The sequence below is a fragment of the Balaenoptera ricei genome, chromosome 11 (assembly GCF_028023285.1).
Source record: "Balaenoptera ricei isolate mBalRic1 chromosome 11, mBalRic1.hap2, whole genome shotgun sequence".
Lineage (NCBI taxonomy): Eukaryota > Metazoa > Chordata > Mammalia > Artiodactyla > Balaenopteridae > Balaenoptera > Balaenoptera ricei.
In genome coordinates this window covers 14,540,884-14,563,905 of record NC_082649.1, presented here as the reverse complement: position 1 = coordinate 14,563,905, position 23,022 = coordinate 14,540,884, and the positions used below count along the sequence as shown (strand labels likewise).

Sequence of the window (23,022 nt, the reverse complement as noted above, 5' to 3'; positions counted from 1 at the left end):
ATTCCACCCCAAAACAGCAGATTACACTTTCTTCTCAAGTGCACACAGAACATTCTCCAGGATACATCATATCCTGGGTCACAAATCAAGCCTCGGTAAATTTAAGAAAATTGAAATCATATCAAGCAACTTTTCCAACCACAACGCTATGAGATTAGAAGTCAATTACAGGGAGAAAAATGTAAAAAACACAAACACATGGAGGTTAAACAATACGTTACTAAATAACCAAGAGATCACTGAAGAAATCAAAGAGGAAATAAAAAAATACCTAGAGACAAATGACAACGAAAACACGATGATCCAAAACCTATGGAATGCAGCAAAAGCAGTTCTAAGAGGGAAGTTTATAGCAATACAATCTTACCTCAAGAAACAAGAAACATCTCAAATAAACAACCTAACCTTACACCTAAAGGAATTAGAGAAAGAAGAACAAACAAAACCCAAAGTCAGTAGAAGGAAAGAAATCATAAAGATCAGATAAAAAATAAATGAAATAGGGGGCTTCCCTGGTGGCGCAGTGGTTGAGAATCTGCCTGCTAATGCAGGGGACACAGGTTCGAGCCCTGGTCTGGGAAGATCCCACATGCCGCGGAGCAACTAGGCCCGTGAGCCACAACTACTGAGCCTGCGCGTCTGGAGCCTGTGCTCCGCAACAAGAGAGGCCACGATAGTGAGAGGCCCGCACACCGCGATGAAGAGTGGCCCCCACTTGCCGCAACTGGAGAAAGCCCTAGCACAGAAACGAAGACCCAACATAGTAATCATTCAATCAATCAATCAATCAATCGTTAAAAAAGAAAAATAAATAAATGAAATAGAAACAAAGAAAACAATAGCAAAGATCAATAAAACTAAAAGCTGGTTCTTTGAGAAGATAAACAAAATTGATAAACCTTTAGCCAGACTCATCAAGAAAAAGAGGGAGAGGACTCAAATCAATAAAATTAGAAATGAAAAAGGAGACGTTACAACGGACACCACAGAAATACAAAGCATCATAAGAGACTACTACAAGCAACTCTATGCCAATAAAATGGACAACCCAGAAGAAATGGACAAATTCTTAGGAAGGTATAACCTTCCAAGACTGAACCAGGAAGAAATAGAAAATATGAACAGATCAATCACAAGCACTGAAACTGAAACTGTGATTAAAAATATTCAAACAAACAAAAGTCCAGGACCAGATGGCTTCAAAGGTGAATTCTATCAAACATTCTGAGAAGAGCTAACACCCATCCTTCTCAAACTCTTTCCAAAAAATTACAGAGGAAGGAACACTCCCAAACTCATTCTATGAGGCCACCATCACCCTGATACCAAAACCAGACAAAGATACTACCAAAAAAGAAAATTACAGACCAATTATCACTGATGAATATAGATTGAAAAATCCTCAACAAAATACTAGCAAACAGAATCCAACAACACATTAAAAGGATCATACACCATGATCAAGTGGGATTTATCCCAAGGATGCAAGGATTCTTCAGTATACGCAAATCAATCAATATGATACACGATATTAACAAACTGAAGAATAAAAAACATATGATCATCTCCATAGATGCAGGAAAAGCTTTTGACAAAATTCAACACCTATTTATGATAAAAACTCTCCAGAAAGTGGGCACAGAGGGAACCTACCTCAACATAATAAAGGCCATATACGACAAACCCACAGCAAACATCATTTTCAATGGTGAAAAACTGAAAGCATTTCCTCTAAGATCAGGAACAAGACAAGGATGTCCACTCTCACCACTACTATTCAACATAGTTTTGGAAGTCCTAGCCACGGCAATCAGAGAAGAACAAGAAGTAAAAGGAATACAAACTGGACAAGAAGAAGTAAAACTGTCACTGTTTGCAGATAGAATCCCATTCACCATTGCAACAAAAAGAATAAAATACCTAGGAATAAACCTACCTAAGGAGGTAAAAGACCTGTATGCAGAAACCTACCTAAGGAGGTAAAAGACCTGTATGCAGAAAACTATAAGACACTGATGAAAGAAATCAAAGATGACACAAACAGATGGAGAGATATACCATGTTCTTGGATTGGAAGAAACAATATTGTGAAAGTGACTATACTACCCAAAGCGGTCTACAGATTCAATGCAATCCCTATCAAATTACCAATGGCATTTATTACAGAGCTAGAACAAAAAATCTTAAAATTTGTAGGAGACACAAAAGACCCCGAATAGCCAAAGCAGTCTTGAGGGAAAAAAACACAGCTGGAGGAATCAGACTCCCTGACTTCAGACTATAGTACAAAGCTACAGTAATCAAGACAATATGGTACTGGCACAAAAACAGAAATATAGAATGGAATGGAACAGGATAGAAAGCCCAGAGATAAACCCACACACCTATGGTCAACTAATCTATGACAAAGGAGGCAAGGATATACAGTGGAGAAAAGACAGTCTCTTCAATAAGTGGTGCTGGGAAAACTGGACACCTACATGTAAAAGAATGAAATTAGAACACTCCCTAACACCATACATAAAAATAAACTCAAAATGGACTAAAGACCTAAATGTAAGACCGGACACTATAAAACTCTCAGAGGAAAACATAGGAAGAACACTCTTTGACATAAATCACAGCAAGATCTTTTTTGATCCACCTCCTAGAGTAATGGAAATAAAAACAAAAATCAACAAATGGGACCTAATGAAACTTAAAAGCTTTTGCACAGCAAAGGAAACTATAAACAAGAAGAAAAGACAACCCTCAAAATGGGAGAAAGTATTTGCAAACGAATTAACGGACAAAGGATTAATCTCCAAAATATATAAACAGCTCATGCAGCTCAATATTAAAAAAACAGACAATCCAATCAGAAAATGGGCAGAAGACCTAAACAGACATTTCTCCAAAGAACACATACAGATGGCCAAGAAGCACATGAAAAGCTGCTCAACATCATTAATTATTAGAGACATGCAAATCAAAACTACAATGAGGTATCACCTCACACCAGTTAGTATGGGCATCATCAGAAAATCTACAAACAACAAATGCTGGAGAGGGTGTGGAGAAAAGGGGACCCTCTTGCACCGTTGGTGGGAATGTAAATTGATACAGCCACTATGGAGAACAGTATGGAGGTTCCTTAAAAAACTAAAAGTAGAATTACCATACGACCCAGCAATCCCACTACTGGGCATATACCCTGAGAAAACCATAATTCAAAAAGAGTCATGTACCACAATGTTCATTGCAGCACTATTTACAATAGCCAGGTCATGGAAGCAACCTAAATGCCCATCGACAGATGAACGGCTAAAGAAGATGTGGCACATATATACAATGTAATATTACTCAGCTATAAAAAGGAACAAAATTGGATCATTTGTAGAGACGTGGATGGACCTAGAGACTGTCCTACAGAGTGAAGTAAGTCAGAAAGAGAAAAACAAATATCATATATTAACGCATATATGTGTAATCTAGAAAAATGGTACAGATGAACCGGTTTGCAGGGCAGAAATAGAGACACAGATGTAGAGAACAAATGTATGGCCACCAAGGGGGGAAAGCGGCAGGGGGTGGGGGTGGTGGTGGGATAAATTGGGAGACTGGGATTGACATGTATACACTGATGTGTATAAAATAGATAACTAATATGAAAAAAAAAAAAAGAAAAAGAAATTTCTGGCTCCAGAACCATGTTACCACTGTCACAATCAGGAGCCATTACTACAGCTACCAGCTCCAGAAACATGCCACTTATCGAACAAGCTGCACCAGCAAAAGGGATACCTCATGCCCTGGCTCTTGACTCCCAGGTAGTAAATGAGTGGATCCTGGGACTTCTAATGTTCTGGCTGTGGAAGAACCCAACACCTAGACCATTTTGCTTGGCAGCAAAGGCAGCAGAAGTGAAGCAAAAGCCATACCACACCCCCCAAATCTCATGCGAGTGAGTACCTCTGACAGGCTGGACCCAATTCATATTTAGACCCTCAGCTGCAAGGGAGCCTGGGAAATGTGTGTGTGTATGTGTGTACTTTCCATCATCTGTAGTACAGGATAACACAGTTGGATGAGAAAGGAGCTGAACACTGAGGACCATATCCACTGCTACCCTCATCAAAGATGTCTATTGAAACCCCAACTCCAGGATCACAGGAAGTTCAGAGCTCTTCCTGTGATTTTGTCACTATTTTCTGCCACATGAAAATTTTATAAAATATAAAACATGTTCTCTCTCCTCAATGTGGTTATAGATAATAGCTACCATGCAACAAAAGAAAAAGAAAAAAAGGAACAATTACCCTCTTGGGTATATAAGACTGTAAGTAAATAAGATCTAGATGTTTTCTTAATGACAAAAAAAAAAAAGCTTTCAGAAACACACAAACTCAGGTAAACAAATAGGCAAAAGATATAAACATACCCTGGTAAGGAATTAACGCTAGGTCTCAGTGGAAGCAGCCTAGACTGAATTACAGTTTGTTAAGTGTTTATCGGTGTATGCTGTTGGGTTGGAGATCTTTCACTTATAAGCTGGGGAAACTTTCAATTGAAACTTTGTGATCTGTGCTGACTACTAAAAATAAACATATTTGCTTTCCTCATTTCAGAGCAGGCTTTGAATCACAGCCTGAAACTATGTTCTAATTATTCTAAAGAGCCAGAATACAAAGGAAGAAAGCAAATATGCCTGGTCAGGGTCAGGCAGAGGGTGACCCAGCAGGGTAAGCACACCTAGCATGTTGTCCTGGATGCGAAGGGGCAAAGTCACAAAATACCAGAGGTTGAGCCATCAGCCGACTTCCAATTTTATAAGGTGATATTAAAAAAATTTTTTTACCACCAGGAAGAATATTAGATATTAGCCTGATTCTCACCTGGGGACTCACAGATAAGAACACTGTTGCCCAGTGGTTCTTAACTCTGGTCGCATGCTGGAATCACTTGGGAAGCTTTAAAAACACGACCAGACCAATTCAGCAAGAATCTCTGCAGGGTGGGGCTTGGCAACCTTTCTTTTTAAGCACCTCCCAGGTGATTCTAAGGTGCAGCCAGGATTGAGAACTACTGCTACTCCAAAGTCTATATGACCAATACTCACTATCCAGCTAGTAAATGGCAGGAATAATATGAGGAACCATCCCCCTGGACTCATACACTCTACCCCGTCTTTCCCATTTGACATGCAATCCTTCATTTCTGTATGAATATCAAGGACTGCGAAATATTTTTTTAGCTAGCTGAAAAGCGTAAAACACAGCTAGTTTAGGAACTAATGATGGTTCATCAACTACACTTTTTGGTAATCACTTCAGACATAACTAAATTTAAATAACTCTATGGGCTTTATTAATCCCCCTCCACCCCCAACACTTTATTTTCCAACACTACAGAAATCTCAGTGTGATTTCATATATTACATTACAGCACCTTTCACTGTCCACCTACTAAAGCTGTTTACAAAAAATTCAAATGATATAAAAGTACTTCTGCCACTTTCAAGATAAAAATGCAGAGTGTTTTTGACCTGATTTAAAAAAAGTTTCCATGGTACAAAAACAAAAAACACCACCAACTTGGAAACCACTGAATTACACAAAGTAAAACAGGTTTTTAAAATGCAGGACTTCTCAGAGCCTTTAATGTGCTCTTATTTAACCCTAAACTTAGACTGTAGTATATAATACTTTACAAACTAATTTGGTCAAAGTTTTCTTCTCTTGTCAACTCTCAGAACTAATGTACCACAGAACCCACTCTGAGAAACACTATTCAGAATTCCATCTGCCATGAATCGATATAGTGTTTGAATAATTAAATCTGATTTGCATATCCACACACAACAAGTAGAGATACAGAGCTCTCCAGATATCGAACAAGGCTCTGGGCAGATTGCCAAAGGCAAACTGCTTGGTGGAAAAGACTGGTCTCCCTTACTCCCAGGCCCCTGGCAGCACCTAGTGGAATCACAGCGCTTACCTTTTGTGCTGTACACTCTGTCCCATCTGTAGTGGTAACTTGCACTTCATCTCCAGAATAATCAATACTCTGTACCTGCTCAAGAAAAACAGTTATGAAAAACATAATGAGGGATGGAACCATATGATCCAGGATCCTTTCCAATTCTCTTATTTATGGGAGTTTACATTTCCAAGGCTATAGGGAATCATTTCCTGGCATTCAGAGAACTAAACAGCAGTTATTTCTACTTCAGGGAACTCTCACTCAGCCCCTTGATTATTAATGAAAATGCATCTCAGCCACTATTGTTTCCAAACAGCAGCAGCTACCTAATCGACAAGGATAATGTGACTGATCATGGCATCAAAAGTATTTGCAGACACTGGCTGAACATCAAAGCAGGCACCTGTCTCCTGTGTAACCCACATGCCCCAAACTTCACATTCTCCAAACACCACCGAACCAGAGCCCCCCACCGCTGTGGATACTCACTGGAGATCTGAGCCGAATGTCCAGTCCCTCTGCCAGTTTTTCCAAGATGACAGAGTATCCGGGAGTGAGGAGGGTGTGGTCACCGGCAAACTGGGCAAAGAATTCATTGTGGTCCCAGGAGCGAGCAGACACCTGGGAAACATCAGGAGAGGTTGGGAAACAAGAGGTGGTGTAAACCCTGGAGCCTGCGCCTGAGGGACAAAAACAGGAGCCCCAGGGTGGGAAAGGCCACCTCAGGCCAGAGGGCAGAGGGCAAAAGAGAAAGGTGGCAGGGGTGGGGGGGTGGTGGTGGGGGCGGCGAATAGATAAACCCAGGTGGACACCGCTGCCAGGGAAAGGAGATCTCTCAATAAAGCACAGGAAAGCTTACTTTAGAACAAAAGGTAGACATGATTTGGGCATGGGTACCACTCCCTGATAAAAATGAAAGGTGTATTATACATCAACAACCCTGGATAAGGAGAATTCCATGAGAGGAGAATTGCACTCAATCAACTCCATATATAAATATGCCACCTAGATGTCTTCAACATGGAAATTCCATAGACGCTGAAATGCAGCATGATTTTGGAAAAGTGTGATTCCAATTGCAAAGAATCACCAAATGGAAACATGAATTGTTGTCCCTGCCCGCCCCACCAAACAGGATTATTAAGTGAGGGGTCATCCACAGAACCGCTATGCAGTGTACAGCATATCCAAGTATCAAGATCACAGTTGGTGACATGAATTAGGCAAGTTTAAATTTATTTTAGCAAGATGAACAGATCCTAATTGTGAAGATGCTCTATTCTGGTTTCTTAGGAGCAGTGTTTTCAGCCCACAGTTGCACAGAAATGGCTTGAGGGCCCCCAAGGAGGGCAAGGGGGAAGGCAAGGAGGGCGGTGGACACTGGCTCTTGCCCCCTCCCTAACTCAGCCCAGCAGCCCTCCTGTATTCAGGTTTACGGACTGGGTGTCTTCACAGGCATTATTTGAAGAAAGGTTTCTCTTGCTTTAAAAAAAATTTTTTTTCAAAACCACTGTGGGGTCCATATACTCTAAAGTCCTGGTTTTTGATCTTTTAAGCAGCAGACCCATTGTTCCCCGTTTATCCAGACCATCCCAGGCTAAATATTTCAATATATAAAACACACACATACACAGAAACAAGCGTCTTCAAAGCCCACCTGATGGAGGTTGTTGCCACAGGCATATTCCAGGTTACTGAGATGGAACTGAAGGACCTGCTCTTCCAGCTCACTGAATTGGATTCCAGACTCCTTAATAAAAGCTTTGTAGATCTCCTCTATCTTTTCTGCAATGGGAATGGAGCAAAGCAGAAAAAAAAACTTTAACATTATTCTCGAATTCCTTATCTTTTGCGTTCCACCTCCTTCAACCTGCAAGGCCCCAAACTTCTGAAGACCTTTCCCAGGTAAACTCAGGGGGAAAGAGTATCTGTCTTGATAAGGTTGGTTTCTCTCAGGAAGTAAAGGCTTATCTTAATGGGGAACAAAACTATGCAGGTTCTATGTCTTCAACCATGTTTCATTTCTGCTTAGTTGAGAAACTATTTCTTCTTTTGCTCAAGATAAAGGAAAAGTAACCCTTGCACATATAAAGACAGAGAGAGGATTCCCATTCCCTTCCTGGTCCTACTGCCATCACCTTAAAGTCAAGTTCTTATAACAGCTCACTTCAACTAAGAGACCTATCATAGATTGACTACTGGCTATCATCTCTCCCAAACATTCCAAATATTCCATCATGGACTTTCACCATGCCAACCCTCTGGCTCAACACCTTTAATTAATGGTTCTCCATTGCCTATGTAATAAATTCCAAAACCCACAGCCAGACAGTGTTAGCACATTTTTAGCCTTTCCAAAGACAGCAAACACCACCTGCCCACTCACAGGCTCTGCTGCACTGCTGCTCAATCTTTTCCTGGTAAATGCCAACCCTGCAAAGTCTGCTACTACCACGCCCCTCCCTGGAATGCGCTCCCCACCCCGGTCCCATCCATCCTTTACAGACCAGCATCACCTGGTCACTACCAGCCTCAGGAATTGCTCCTTGGTTATCAACCCCCAGCACTTATCTATCCCATTCACCTGGAACTTTCAACTACATATACACGGCCCCGTGACATCGTTCCAATGATTGTCTTAGATTCTTTTTTTTGGGGGGCGGGGGAAGGCTTGTGCCTGACAAATTATAAGAATCTTAGCACAGGTTACTTTATAACCTTCCCAGTGATGACAACCACCCAACAGATACACTGCAGTCTCAAAGCTTCTATAAAGTATTGTGCACATGCTTGACTAGAAACAGAACTGAGTATCAGTTAACTTTTTTTTTTTTGACAACTCAAGGTTCTCATTAAAATGTTCCATTCTTATGCTAGACTGTAGTATGGGGATGTCTGTGGCACCTCTGTGCTAGGCTTTTGCCCCTAGACCACTGGGCTTTTTTCCACTTTTAATACCTTTATGTAGCAATCCCACTCCTGCCTCCTGCTATGTAGTTTCTGTTTTCCTTTAGGTTTTGTAGAGGTGTGGGAAGAACCAAGACTGCTAGAACAGTATAAACAGACTGAGAGAAGCCTTAGTGTGATTTCTACGTAAATAACGTTTAAAAGCTTTAGTATATTTGCTTTGTGAAATTCACTCTAGCTTCTTAGTATTTATATTTTTGTCTTTTCAGCTAAATGCTAATAAGGTGAGAGCTCAGACAGCTGAGATACCGCTAGGCAGGCTCTAACTGTAACCTCATGTAGAGATGTGCGCACTATTATTAAAGCTTTTCCAAAAATATACTAATAAGATGAAACAACTACTTACACAGTAAGTGTTGCTGATCTTCCCTTAATAACTTGTTTTAAGTAAAGCCAAGACAAAGCAATATTATTAACTTTTGTATTTGGTGGCCCTGAAAGAATTGTAAAGAAAACCCCCACCCAGCGACTACCACACATGTGCAAAAACACTAATCAGATTCTGAGAACATCCTGCCACTCCGCCTAGTCGCCGTCTTCATTTCCAGAAAATTCAACAACTCACCACTTGGTCTGGACACCACATTTGGTTAAATGTTCCCTGTCAACCCCAGTAAGTTTCTAAAAATGTTCTGTTATGGTTTGTCAGTCAACACTTACTAAGGGCGATTAGAATGTGGGTTGGTCTCAGAGGCGAAGAATTGAGGCCTCCGGGGTGGGGGGGAGGGGGGTTAGCAGCGTGGGGCAGTGGGGCAGGCGGGGAGAGAGGATAAAAAGAGGAGACAGACAGTCCCTGCTACTGAGAAATGTACCCCAAACCGAGACAGAGCGTATGCCAGGACGGAGACTTGAGACCCCTCGCACAGAAACACATAGCTAAAGCAAATTAATACCCTGCCAACTGAATTCAAATGCTCATACTGTAAGAAACTCCGACATGCTTCCAAGAATTACAAGTGAATACATTCAGGTCATGAAATTGTAGGTTAAATAAATATCAATTTAAGAAGCAATATAGTAAGATCTCAGCGGGCGCCCGCAGGGAAATGAGCTGTTACAGCCAGGTTTTCTAAAGGGTTGTGGTGAATATTGTCCATTTAGTACCAAAGCCTAAAAACTTTGAATTAAAATTCTTAAATCATAATACAGAGTCTTGCATTCTTAAACAAAATATTCTGGAAAAAAATCTTAACCTCTGTCCAAAAAAGAAAAACAAAAGAAATCTTTTCACACAGGAACTCTTATCTAGAAGAGTCATTATGTGGTGGCTTGTTATTCACATAGAGCTTACCACAGGCTTCCTTAAAAGTAAGCTCTTCTGTCTGGGAAATTGAAAATTAAACATTTAAATAATTTTTTTTAACATTGGCTATTGTGTAAAGACTTGTGTGTGCACGCACACACACACACGCATCTAAAGGTCCCTGAGGCAGCTCTGCGACCCTCTGTGGAACGGTCAGTTCAAAAGGAACGCTCCTAAGGACTATTCTTATTGCATCCATCCAGGCTTGTGGATGAATGATGCTATCGCTAATCAAGCTTAGGTTAGAATGAGACTCAGATGGAACAATCAGAACACCATTCTCCCCATACCTCCTAAAGGGACATCTTGGAGCTGAGTCTTATCCTTCCTCCACTCAGAGACCACATCCAAGAGAGCATTAAAATGAAAATCCATGCGCTTGTCAATAGTGGGGTCAGTTATTCTTCCACCTTCCTGAATTAAGTCACATCTTTCTCCAAATTTATGCATGCTGATGCCAAGCTTCAAAATAATAAGAATAAGAAGGTGAAAAGTTTTCCCTGGAAAAAACAGGTACAGGTTCTAAGCTGAAATCAGACAGAGCTCTCATGGAGAAAAGGGTCTAGGACCTCTCAAAAACAAATGCTGATTGGGGAATGGCAGCAAAGTAAGGCAGTGAAAAACCAGCATGGAATCTGAGAATGTAAGGGTGCCAGCAACAGCTTCTATGCCACGCCCTCCACAGCTTTCCAGCCAATATTTATCAATGTTTCAGACGCTATAGCTGTGCACCGCCTCTCCCTGCTCTGACATCCTATTTCCTCTAGGGAATCTCATGTGAAAGAGCACACAAACACACAAACACTCACAGAAGTTGAAATTGAATTGATTGTCAATAAATAGTTCAGAAGAATCCTTGGGCCTACCATAGGTCTTCAAAGACACTAGGTAGGTTTGCCTGATGAAAGATTTGATTCTCAGATAAACAATGAATACTTTTTTTTTTTAGTATAAGTATGTCCCAAATATTGCATGCAAAATATCCCATGTAATATTTGGGACATACTTATACTAAAAAAATTATTGTTGTTTATCTGAAAGTCAAATGTAAGTGGGCATTCTGTAATTTTGTTTGCTTAACCTGGCAACCCTAAACAAGTGGCCTGCAAATAATGCACAAATACAATTAAAGACCTTGGGGCAGGGGGGAATATTTTAAGTCCTCTAGTTCCACCTTCGCAGAAAGGAAGAACTATACTTGTTCTTGTTTACTTTTCAGAGGGAATGAGGGGGCAAGAAATCATTTTGGGGTTGTTACATATTATTTAGAAGCATATTAATACTGCACACCAGCAAACTGAGACAATTTTTTCTTTTCTTTATCTACAATACAAATCTTAAAGAAACCCACTTGTTCGCACATGAGTGCTACTGGGTTGTTAATACAGCCGTTGACAATCTGGGCTCCTCGTCCCACTGTGACGCCTGTGAAAGACTTATCATCCCACACTCGGCCTCCAATTCTGTCTTTGGCCTCCAGGACAGTCACCTAAAAAGACAGTCAGGGAAGCTGAATAGGATGCAGTATAAATGTACAGTGACACTGTTAAATGAGTTTCATATCTCGTTAATGTATTATTATATTATTAGAGAAACAACTTTAAAAAGAGGGCAGTGTGCATATGATCCAGCAATCCCACTCCTGGGCATATATCCAGACAAAACTATAATTCAAAAAGATACATGCACCCCTATGTTCATAGCAGCACTATTCACAATAGCTTAGATATGAAAACAACCTAAATGTCCAACGACGAATGGATAAAGAAGATGTGGTACATATATACAATGGAATACTACTTAGCCATAAAAAAGAATGAAATAATGCCATTTGCAGCAACATGGATGGACCTAGAGATGATCATACTGAGCGAAGTAAGTCAGAAAGAGAAAGACAACTACCATATGATATCACTTATACGTGGAATCTAAAATATGCCACAAATGAACTTATTACAAAACAGAAACAGACTCACAGACACAAAGAACAGACTTGTGGTTGCTAAGGGGGAGGGATGAATTGGGAGTTTGGGATTAGCAGATGCAAACTATTATATATAGAATGGATAAACAACAAGGTCCTACTGTATAGCACAGGAAACTATATTCAATATCCTGTGATAAACCATAATGGAAAAGAATGTATACATACCTATATGTATAACTGAATCACTTTGCTGTACAGCAGAAATTAACAAACTGTAAATCAACTCTACTTCAATAAAATAAATTTTAAAAAAAAAGAGGGCAGTGTGAATAGGAGCCAAAGTAGATGTTAAAAACAAACAACCCAGGCTCTAGCAAGGAGTAAATGAGTGGTCTGCTGGAGAAGCCCCTCAAACTGTTTCCTCTCAAATCCCAAAATGATAAGACTGGATGAACTAGCATGTGAAATGCGTATTGAAAGCTTTTGTTAAATAGTATTCCATACATTAAAAGGCACTCTTAAAGACTAAGTTAAAGAGGTGGTTTTGTCCTATGAAATATCTATGTCTGTAGCAAAATTCCTTTAGCATTGTAAACAGGCCTTAACTTCCCTATGACTATTATTTAAAAAAAAATCATATGTCATTATATCTAAGTATGGCCTCACAGGCTTGGCCAAAGCAGGTTGGTCCCACACCCAGACCGTTTTATCTCCTCCAAATTTCTGATGCTGGTGGTGGTGGGAGCTGCTCTCAGGTGGACAGCCCTGTGGCTCAGAGAGCTTCACTGCCCTTGGTTGTAGTAACTGAAAATGTGAATCCTCTTCAGGGCAAAACCAGTCCTTTCATTTCTGGATCCCTAAAAGCATTCCTTCAAATTGCTCCAGGAGGCTCCCCGAGCTAACCATCTCTTAGGAGGAGTGCACTTCCTCACCACGAGGGAGAGGGGTGGCCTCCCCAGGGTCTCCTTAGAGAAAGGGGAGAATAACAGAGGTCCCCTGAATATTCTTCTTCCTTGGACCTATATTTCTCATTTTCTCCAACTAGAAAGGCTACAGCTTGTGATTCTCCCCTCCTCACCTTCTTTCTCTGACTTCAGATGAACTCAGAACCATCCGTTTCTAGTTTCTTTTTAGTCTATAAGAGGAAGGCTGAACATTAAAGACAGCACCCCTCCTAGTCCTTGGCTAGGACTAACCTTCCTTGTAACATAATCTGTGGGTTTCCCAAGTGAAAAACGAACAAGAAACCTTGGCCCTAATATCTAATGCTGAAATACATAAATGACCAATTAAAACACCTCATAGCTTAATACCACTTAGACAATATTTTGAAATGCAAACACACTTCTTATACATTCAACTCAGATTCTTCTGTTTTGTCAGCAATATATATAGAATCCAAGACGTAAGTCTTGCATTCCACCAAAAGGAAAACCTCTTAGGCAGAGCCATTGAAAACTTTCTCATTGCCGAAACTCCTCCAGCAGAGGAAAACGTTGTGAAAAAGAAGTTGTTTCTTTCAGCCAGAGAGAGTACAGCGAAAGACTAATTCAATTCTACCAAATTGATTTTCACGTTTGGTTTAACGGAAGACCAAAGTCCTTGCAAAACAAGTTTTTAAAAAAGGAGAAATGAATCAGACATAGAAGTCCCAGAAATTTGGAAGATTTGAATGAATCTAACGGAAATTAGATACTGAATTGCACAATTTTTCTTTTTTTGTAATCGTCTCTATTTTGGCTAATTTTAATTAGATACTGAATTGCACAATTTTTGTTTTTTTGTAATTGTCTCTATTTTGGCTAATTTTGAACAACTAGAATAAGGCAACATACTAGATAAAACGAAATAATATCCTTCTCCTTGGGGAAGAAGGCTACCTCAAAAATATATAGTACTTTAAAAGACACATAATTCTGTCTTAACCCTGGATTAACTCTTTCAATCCTGCTTCCAAAAGCAAAGATTTTTGTTTTCCAGAGTAAGGTTCAAAGTGTGATTTGCATAAGAAAATGTAACTGGATATTTCATTAACTTTTATGCAGGAAATGGTGAATTTCCAAGCTGCTATTTGTTGTCTCAAACTATTGCAGAAACAAGGGCTTTTTCTTCGCTGCTGTGTCAATAACGACATGTCAAGAATTTCTGCTTTTTTTATTTTACTTTTTATTTTATTTTATTTTATTTTTTGGCCACACCACGTGGCATGCAGGATCTTCGTTCCCTGACCAGGGATCGAACCCATGTCCCCTGCAGCAGGGGCGCGGAGTCTTAACCACTGGACCGCCAGGGAAGTCCCAAGAATTTCTGCTTTAATGTCATCTTAGAGTCTCTTGCGTTTTGCCCATCATAGTCTAAAATCCTCTCCAAAGCTGCTGGAGTTTCTACTTCCTCTACCTTTCTTTAATTAAACCAATTTCAAATTTTGTATCTTTTCTAGGATCTATTGTAAAGATATAAAGATATAATGTATTTAGCATGCTTTGCTAAAATCAGAAACTAGTTTCCAAGTCTTAGAACATTTGGACCAAAGGAGCAGTTAACCATCCGTTTCCGCCTCCATGTCCCCCAACTCTTACCTTAATTCCAAAGTTATGCAGTTGCCTAGCAGCTGCTAATCCTGCTGGACCAGCCCCAATAATGATGACTGATTTCTTTACCAAAAAAAAAAGAGAAAGAAAAGAAAAAGAAACAAAAATCCAATTAGAGCAATGAAAACAATATAACAGAAGGTACTAACTGCCAAGCAACTGTTCGTTCATCTGTATTTCCTTGATGTCCTGTCTGTACAAGTTATTTCCCTAAGGAATACATTAGTACTTGTCCTGAGTCAGCCCTTCCTCCTTTCTACTGTCTAGAGGAACAGTGATTGATATTCTCTTCCCTTGGAGAAATGCATATTCTACAAAAGTCTTGCCTTATAACTTTTATAGTGCTTACGGGAGTTTTACTTGTATTATGAACATTAATGTACTAGCATTTATCATGACCGATGGTGGTAGTATTGCTAGAGCTACAGTCACCTACGTTGTGGTAATCTTTAGGAAGAAGATGCTGGTCAGTGCCGACAGTGAGAACTCCTGTGTTGATGAGACCTTTCCTCGTCATAAAATAAAGTATCCTCTCCACTTCCTGAACACATCGGATGCGCACGAGACCCCGGACGATGATGTGAGGAATACATTTCTGAGGAGTAAGAGCTTCCTGTGTTTGGAAATAAAACCAAACTGTTAAAACCAACCAACCAACCAAAAACAACTCTTGGTTCCTCAGAAAGTGAAACGTAGAATTACCATATGACCCGGCAATTCCACTCCCATGTATTTACTGGAAAGAACTAAAAACATAGGTTCAAAAAAAATTCACAGCAGCACTATTCAAATTGCCAGAACAACCAAGTGTCCATCAGTGGATGAAAGGATAAAGGAAAGGTGGTCTATCCATACATGGAATATTATTTGGTCATAAAAAGAAATGAAGTGCTGATGCATGCTACAACAGGAATGAACCTTGAAAACATTATGCTAAGCGAAGAAGCTAGTTTCAAAAGGCCACGTATTGTATGATTCTGTTTATATGAAATACCCAGAACAGGCAAATCTTATAGAGACAGAAAGTAGGCTAGTAGTTTTCAGAAGCTGGGGGAAGGGAGGAATGGGGAGTCTCTGCTAAATGGGTGTGGAGTTTCCTCTTGCGGTAATGAAAAAGTTCTAGAACTACATAGAACTGAAGGTTACACAATACTGTATACGTATTTAATGCCACTGAATTATCCATTTTACAGTGGTTAAAAGGGTAAAAATGGTAAATTTTATGTTGTGTGTGTTTTACTACAATTTAAAAAAAAAAAAACACCTCTCCAGGTAATTGGAATCCATCATTTACCACTAAGATATAGTAAGACCAAAGGAAGGTCTGCCTGGAGAAGGAAAAAAAAGGAGAAAGGGACAAAAGAAGCACACAGCAATCTGCGTTTTATCACCTAAGTTTCCCCTCACAGAGAATGACTGACCCGGGGAGTGGGGAGGCAGACCATACCACAAATATATTCCTGACTCAATAAGCCACACAACAAAGGCCATTACAGAAACCCAGGATGCTGCTTGCACTGGCAGCAGAAAAAGCTGGAAACTCATCACTGATAACACAGGGGGGAAATGGGGCTTCCCTGGTGGCGCAGTGGTTAAGAATCTGCCTACCAATGCAGGGGACACGGGTTCGAGCCCTGGTCTGGGATGATCCCACATGCCGCGGAGCAGCTACGCCCGTGAGCCACAACTACTGAGCCTGCGTGTCTGGAGCCTGCGTGTCTGGAGCCTGCATGTCTGGAGCCTGTGCTCCGCAACGGGAGAGGCCACGACAGTGAGAGGCCCGCGCACGGCGATGAAGAGTGGCCCCGCTTGCCGCAACTGGAGAAAGCCCTCGCACAGAAACGAAGACCCAACACAGCCAAAAATAAATTAAAAAAAAAAAAAAAAAAAAAAAAGACATGGGGGGAATGGACTTAGGAACTTGTAAAAAAAAAAAAAAAAAAAAGACACTGCCTTTCTCTTTTCACCCCAGCAGCTTTGGCAAGGCCTTGGTCCGTTTCAAAGATTCAAGAGTAATGTGGCCTCTGCCCAGTGTCATGAAGTTAGAACAGGCTTGGGCCATGTGGGCGGTGGCAGAGCAGGGAGGGGGCCGACCCACCCCGGCCTCTCCTCTACTTGTCCCCAAGCTCCAGCTCCAACAGAACCTGAACACAGGAAGATGACTATATACTCAAAATGTGAAAGAAATAACGTGTACAACATTGGCTTGGATTGCTGCACAAGATTAAAACACGTGTTTGTATTCATGATGTCAAAAAAAAAAAATCACTATGAAAGATCCCGCGCTCCGCAAAGAAAGATCCTGCGTGCCACAACTAAGACCTGACGCAGCCATAAAAATAAAATAAATAAAGATTTAAAAAATCATTTCAAAGACTGACCCCTTTAAAGCAACCATATTTGAGTTTTCCCACTAGAGTATTAAATAGATACGATACTCGCCATCTTCTTATTACAAATTAAAATAGATCCACACTGATAAGTGGAGGATTTTTTTTTTATAAGATTCTTCTCCTGTATAAGTCAAATTTCAAAGTCAACTAAAAAGAAATGGGAAGAAAAATGAACCCAAGGCTGTTTCTGAAAAGTGCATCTTCACAACATATTTACAGGAAATTCTGACCACAGTTTTGTTTAGTTCAGCAAATGTTTATTGAATACCTCCCTCAAGCCTGCTGGAGAGGAAATGAATAATTCTACCTTGCCCAACCCACTCACCTGGGTGTAATTCGTATAAACTGCATTTATAGCCATAACTTAATCAAGTCATCTCAGACTGGAGTCTAATTCAGTGAAATACCAGGGTGGAACTGGAATATCTTTCTTTAATCAAGATTTCTTTGGCAGTTTTGCAAAATGTGCTGCATTCAGCAGTCACTCAAATAATTGCAGAAGAAATTAATAAACTGGAAAAACACTAGGGTCAGGAAAGCCTCTGCTTTTAAAAAAAAACAAAACTCGTGGTCCCTCCCTGCCCACCCTCTAATTTACCTTCATCCCTTTCAAGGTGGGCACTGTGTGAGGGCCCTAACATTTATTCAGTCCCAGCAAAAAGCGAATCGCTGGTCTGAGATGCTTGAGGATAACCAGGTGAGTCAGAATCCCTGCCCTCGAGGGGTTTATAATCCAATCTCTAATGTTTTATTCTTTTTTCTCCTGGTATTGTCATTGGAACTCCTTGAACCAAATTTTGCACCATATAACTAGAGAGTGAAGAATTCTGAAGACATACGGTCTAAAGTGGTGGTTCTCAGGAAGGGGAGACTTTGCCCCCATTTAGCAATATCTGGAGACATTTTTGGTTGTCACAACTGGGGGAAGGGGGTGCTATGGCACGTGGTGGGTAGAGGTCAGGGATGCTGCTTAAACATCCTATGACGCAGAGGACAGCCCCGACACAGAGAGTATCCACCCAAATGTCAAGAGTCCTGAGGTGGAGACACCCGGATCCAAAGGTTCTGTCCACAGACAAAGCAACTTCTCTCCTTAACAGAAGTCTGTGTCCATGTGCTGTTGGCTAACGCACCCTTCACTCACCTTGCAGTTAGTATACCACAGGGCGAGGATGAGGTTCCTCAGAGCCAGGTACATGGTGGGGTCTCGGGAATACTCTGGGAACTCATAGAGCTCATCCAGCTCCATCACGTCTGGCCTCACGCACAAGGCTTTGCCGCACTCGTTGGGCTGGTAGAAAGGCTGGAAGTACCGGTTCATGCCTGGAACTGAGAGAAGATGCAGAATGGGCAAACCTCACAAGCTGTAAATTCTAAATCTGGGTAAATTGAAGAGTAAAAAGAAACCAGAAAGGAGAGCCTAGACAAGCTCCCCAGTCTGTCCTACATAAATATTTCTACTTCCTCTGTCCAGTTAGACAAAATAGGCGTGAATTAAACAATTTTTTTCCCCATTCTTTCTTCAAAAATTCAATTTCTGTGGCATGGAAATTTTTTTTTTTTTAATTTTTTGGCCACGTCACACAGCATGTGGGATCTAGTTCCCCGACCAGGGATCAAACCTGTGTCCCTGCATTGGAAGGACGGAGTCTTAACCACTGGACCACCAGGGAAGCCTGGAATTTTTTTTTTTTAATTTTTAATTGTGGTTAAAAAAAACACGTGCCATAAAATTTACTATCTTAATCATGTTTGAGTGTTACCATTCAGCAGTGTTCAGTATATTCACATTGTTTTCCAACAGATCTCCAGAACATCTTCATCTTGCAAGACCGAAATTCCAAACCCAACCGAATGCCAAGTCCCCATGGAAATATATCTTAAAAGAAACTTTCATTGGGATTTTTCTGATTATAAAATTAATAGGTTCACAGAAGTAAATAACAATCACTAACCACTGATAATCCTTGAGCGGTGTTAACATTTAGGAGTGTACTCTAACCTTAGTTCTGTTTCTATGAATAGAGAACGTAAATATAACTGATATTTTTTTCTTACAAAGCCAGAAAAAAATGCAATAAAAAGGCTGTTTTTCCTACCTGCTTTTCAAGAACAGTGTCCCATGTCATTAAATATGACTTCAATGGACATATAATATTATCTTATTTATTATTTAACCACTCTCCTATTGCTAGGCATTTAAATTTCATCCAATTATTTCACTATTATAAGCAATGCCACACAAATCTTTGGACTCACTTTTGATAATCTTTGATAATTTATTTAGGATAAATTCCTACATCTAAAGAACATCTATTTTAAGGTTTTTGATTCATGCTGCCAAATTGTCCTTCATAAATGTATATACACTAATGGTATCTGAGTTGCCTGTTTTATTCCTCCTTCATTAACACTGGGATTTATCACTTCAGCTTTGATTTTGACCGCACCTGCATTTTTAGATGGCCCAGTGTTATTAGTTAAGATAGGGCTACAATGTCAAAATCTACTTGCACCATCAAAGATGAAGTTTGTTAGCATGCAGGAGATGATCTACAATTCTTGCTTGTACGCCAAGAATTCTGATGGAGAATTTTAAAGATCCCTTTAAAGTAAATGGTTATCAGTCTGCCTGCCTTGACCTGAAGTTTTTTCAAGAGTGGGTTGTTTGGCTGAGATTAGCAATGGCATAATTAGCAGCAGAAAGACTCCGGGAGAAAAAAGAAGGGTGGCTCATAGAGTCAAAACTTTCTTCTGGCATGTCAGAGTGAGTAGGTACTATCATCAAATTATGCAGCTACCCAACTTTCAAAGAAATGCTCATTAAACTCCGTAGGCATGATTCCTGGACAAGTGTTACAGGCTTTCCCACTGACTGAGGGAAAAATTAACTGTCCAATATATACAAATGATATGAGCGATCCACAGTGAAACCAGATCCATGAAATAATGAGGCGCTTTGTAGCAAGCTGCACACATTAAAAAAAAAATCTTTTCCATTCTGCTCACCTACATATTTCCAGGGCAAGGGCGGAGGGAGGAGGGAAAGCAGGGAGGGCCAGGACCAGCTCTCACCCAGCACAGAGGGGACTGCCTTGGAGTGCTCCAGCTTCCCAGGACTGGTGTCGCTGGCCGCGCGGTGCGTGCTGGTGCAGGACGGGCTCATGCCAACGCAGTCGGGGTAGTAGGCAGAGAGCAGGGGTGCTGCCACGCTATCTTTCAGCAAAGGAGGTAGGATGAGCATGGAGTACCACCAATGGTTGGAAACTTCCGACACTCTCTGCAAGGGGGCAGAGCAAAACGAAGAGGGACAATGGCAAACAAGAAATGTACACGCAGAGTCAGCCAAGGACAGACGGTTCTCGTCGTGTCATTCATTCTCATTCATCCTTAACCCTTCTACTCTGCCTTCTCCCACTCCATAGTCCTAGGCCAGAGTTCTGCACAGGAAGATTTAGAAACAAAAAATGCCTGATGAGACCTGGAGAGAATGTTTCCTAGGCCAAGTTTTTTCAGATCTTCAGCAATGGCCTCCCCCTTTCCCTCCCTCAAAAAACCCCACCAACACCAGGTAAGTCTTAAAGCTACCCCCACTGACTATACTGCAAGCCCAGGTTTGTTTAAGTCTGACATGAGAAATTTCTTTCTGTTCCGTAATCATTTATCACCCATCCCTTCCCCCTTTTAACTGAGGACCTAAAGATAACTGAAATTACAAAATTCAGCAGAAAAAACAATTCTCTGGAGTACCAGTCCAAACAGTACTGCTTTTTGCCAGAGGCTACTAAAAAAACCTCAGGGGAAAAAGTACATGACAATCATCAAAATAAAATGTTCCATGTAGAACTGAATTGAAAAATCTATTTTCAGTCTTAAAATATGTGATCATATTCCAGAGCTGATTTAACATACTGAGTCATTCGATCAAAGCAGTCCCGTGATGACTAACTATTGTAATAAAAATAAAATTTACCTGGCTTCTAAAGCGGAACTGCCACATATCCTATGTTAGGCAGCCTTTGCTAAACATGATCTTGAATGTACGCTCCAGGAATTCTAGGAATCTGATAGAGGAGAACTCTGGGCTCAGGGACCCTCTGATGTTAGTTATCCAGGCTCCACGCAAATGCCACTTGCCATCAAGCAGGGGTTTGTGAACTCAAGATGCATTTTATTTGCCCTTCAAAGTCCAAATCTGGGGCAAGCATTTTTCAGCTTACTACAAACCCTAACACCCCCCATAAGTTACTCCCAGCTGCTTCACACATTTATTTTACTTGCCCGGCCCATGAAGGCTTTTCAGTTTGCAATCTTTGTTCTCAAGGCTTGTTTTAGGTTTGGCTACCCTTCAGCAGCCTGTGCTGGACCGAAAAGAAGGAAAGCTTCAGTTCCTTCTCCAAGACACCAGGGCTGCCTCTATGGACCCCCTTCCTGGCTCAGACAGAGTAAAACTGGGTGTTCAGATCCTGACGCTCGAAATGGACCAAGTAGAGGGCAGAATGCAGATGCCTTAAAAAAACAAGAAGCCCCCAAAATAAAATAAAATAAACCAACCAAAAAAAAGGGAGAAAAAAGAGAGGAAAAAACAAAGACAAACCACGCACCCAAGCGCTTCCCATTCTAATCCACTTCCTGGGCCTTGCAGCTGTGTTGGGAAATTAAGTCAGGACCCAAGAGAGACCCTGCCATCGCTACCTGCCCCAGGCTTTCTTCCCCTTGGAAGCCCACCTGAGGGCACGCCAACCAGCCTCTGGCTTAGAGTAGGAGAAACTCAGTGACTAGTAGACAAACACGTGGTCTCGCTATTCCGAGGGCGTTAGCACACTCAGCATTCCGGGACACCTGACGATAATTTTGTCGATATGCCATCAAATGTTCCACTCTCGCTTTTAATATACATACCACTGAAGAAACTGTGCTGGATATAGTCGGTCTATTAGCATATTTAATGAAATGCCCACTACACTCAGTTAAAAAGTTGTCTCCCCAAATTCACGTCTACCCAGAACCTCAGAATGTGACCTTATTTGGAAACAAGGTCTTTGCAGATGTAATTTGTCACACTGTAGTAGAGTGAGCCCTAAATTCACTCTAATGTGTCCTTATAAGAAGAGAAGAGACACAGGGACCGGGAGACACACAAGAGGAAAAAGGTCATGTGAAGATGGAACAGAGATTAGAGTGACGTGGCTATAAGCCAAGGAAGGCCAGGGATTGCTGGCAATGCCAGAGCTGGAAAAGGCAAGGAAGAATCGTCCCCTAGAGACTTCAGTGGGAACACGGCCCTGCTAACGCCCTAATTTCAGATTTATAGCCTCTAGAACTATGAGACAATAACCTTCTGTTGCTTTAAGCCCCCCAGGTGGTGGCAATTTCTCCCGGCAGCCCTAGGAAACTAATACAGGCACTCAAAATTTAGAAACTGCTTTAAAGGTAACCCCAGAATCCATATGAATAGAAAAAGGGTAGCAGGTATAGGTGACATGGCTATAAACCTGCTCCGGACTCTTTCTTAACCAAAGACAAAAATAAATAACGGGCAGATGAATATCCAGGGACTCTTCCAAGCTTTTTAAAGTTCTTATATCCCAAGAATATGGCCTCTGTCCTAAAGTTCAGACTCCTTGCACGCAAAATGGTCTGAATACTAGGGAAAATATTCTTTAAGGTATTTGTAAGTGTATTTAAAGTTATTTTTTCCTTTCTTTCTGTAATGTCATCCTGTCTACCCTAAATCCAGAAATTATTTAGGCCACTGCTTTACTATGGAAATGTTTTGATGGTACAACTGTTCTTTTTTTAAATGTGTGTGTGTGTGCGTGCGCACACGCACACGCGCGGGCATCTCACACAGCCCTTTATGTAACAGAACAGATATGC

At 40.9% G+C, this 23,022-nt stretch overlaps 1 protein-coding gene across 4 annotated transcripts in view; it reads right to left on the bottom strand.

Annotated features, from left to right (window-relative positions):
* Nucleotides 1-23,022, bottom strand: part of KDM1B (lysine demethylase 1B) — a 56,576-nt gene that overhangs the window by 13,779 nt on the left and 19,775 nt on the right. For all 4 annotated transcript variants that reach the window (XM_059940682.1, XM_059940685.1, XM_059940684.1 and 1 more), the window contains 9 exons: nucleotides 20,218-20,422; nucleotides 18,287-18,471; nucleotides 15,186-15,362; nucleotides 14,738-14,812; nucleotides 11,583-11,720; nucleotides 10,522-10,693; nucleotides 7,619-7,746; nucleotides 6,451-6,582; nucleotides 5,977-6,051 (listed from right to left, as the gene is read on the bottom strand). In XM_059940682.1, the coding sequence (XP_059796665.1) occupies nucleotides 5,977-6,051; nucleotides 6,451-6,582; nucleotides 7,619-7,746; nucleotides 10,522-10,693; nucleotides 11,583-11,720; nucleotides 14,738-14,812; nucleotides 15,186-15,362; nucleotides 18,287-18,471; nucleotides 20,218-20,422 (1,287 nt within the window). The remainder of the gene's footprint in view (nucleotides 1-5,976; nucleotides 6,052-6,450; nucleotides 6,583-7,618; nucleotides 7,747-10,521; nucleotides 10,694-11,582; nucleotides 11,721-14,737; nucleotides 14,813-15,185; nucleotides 15,363-18,286; nucleotides 18,472-20,217; nucleotides 20,423-23,022) is intronic.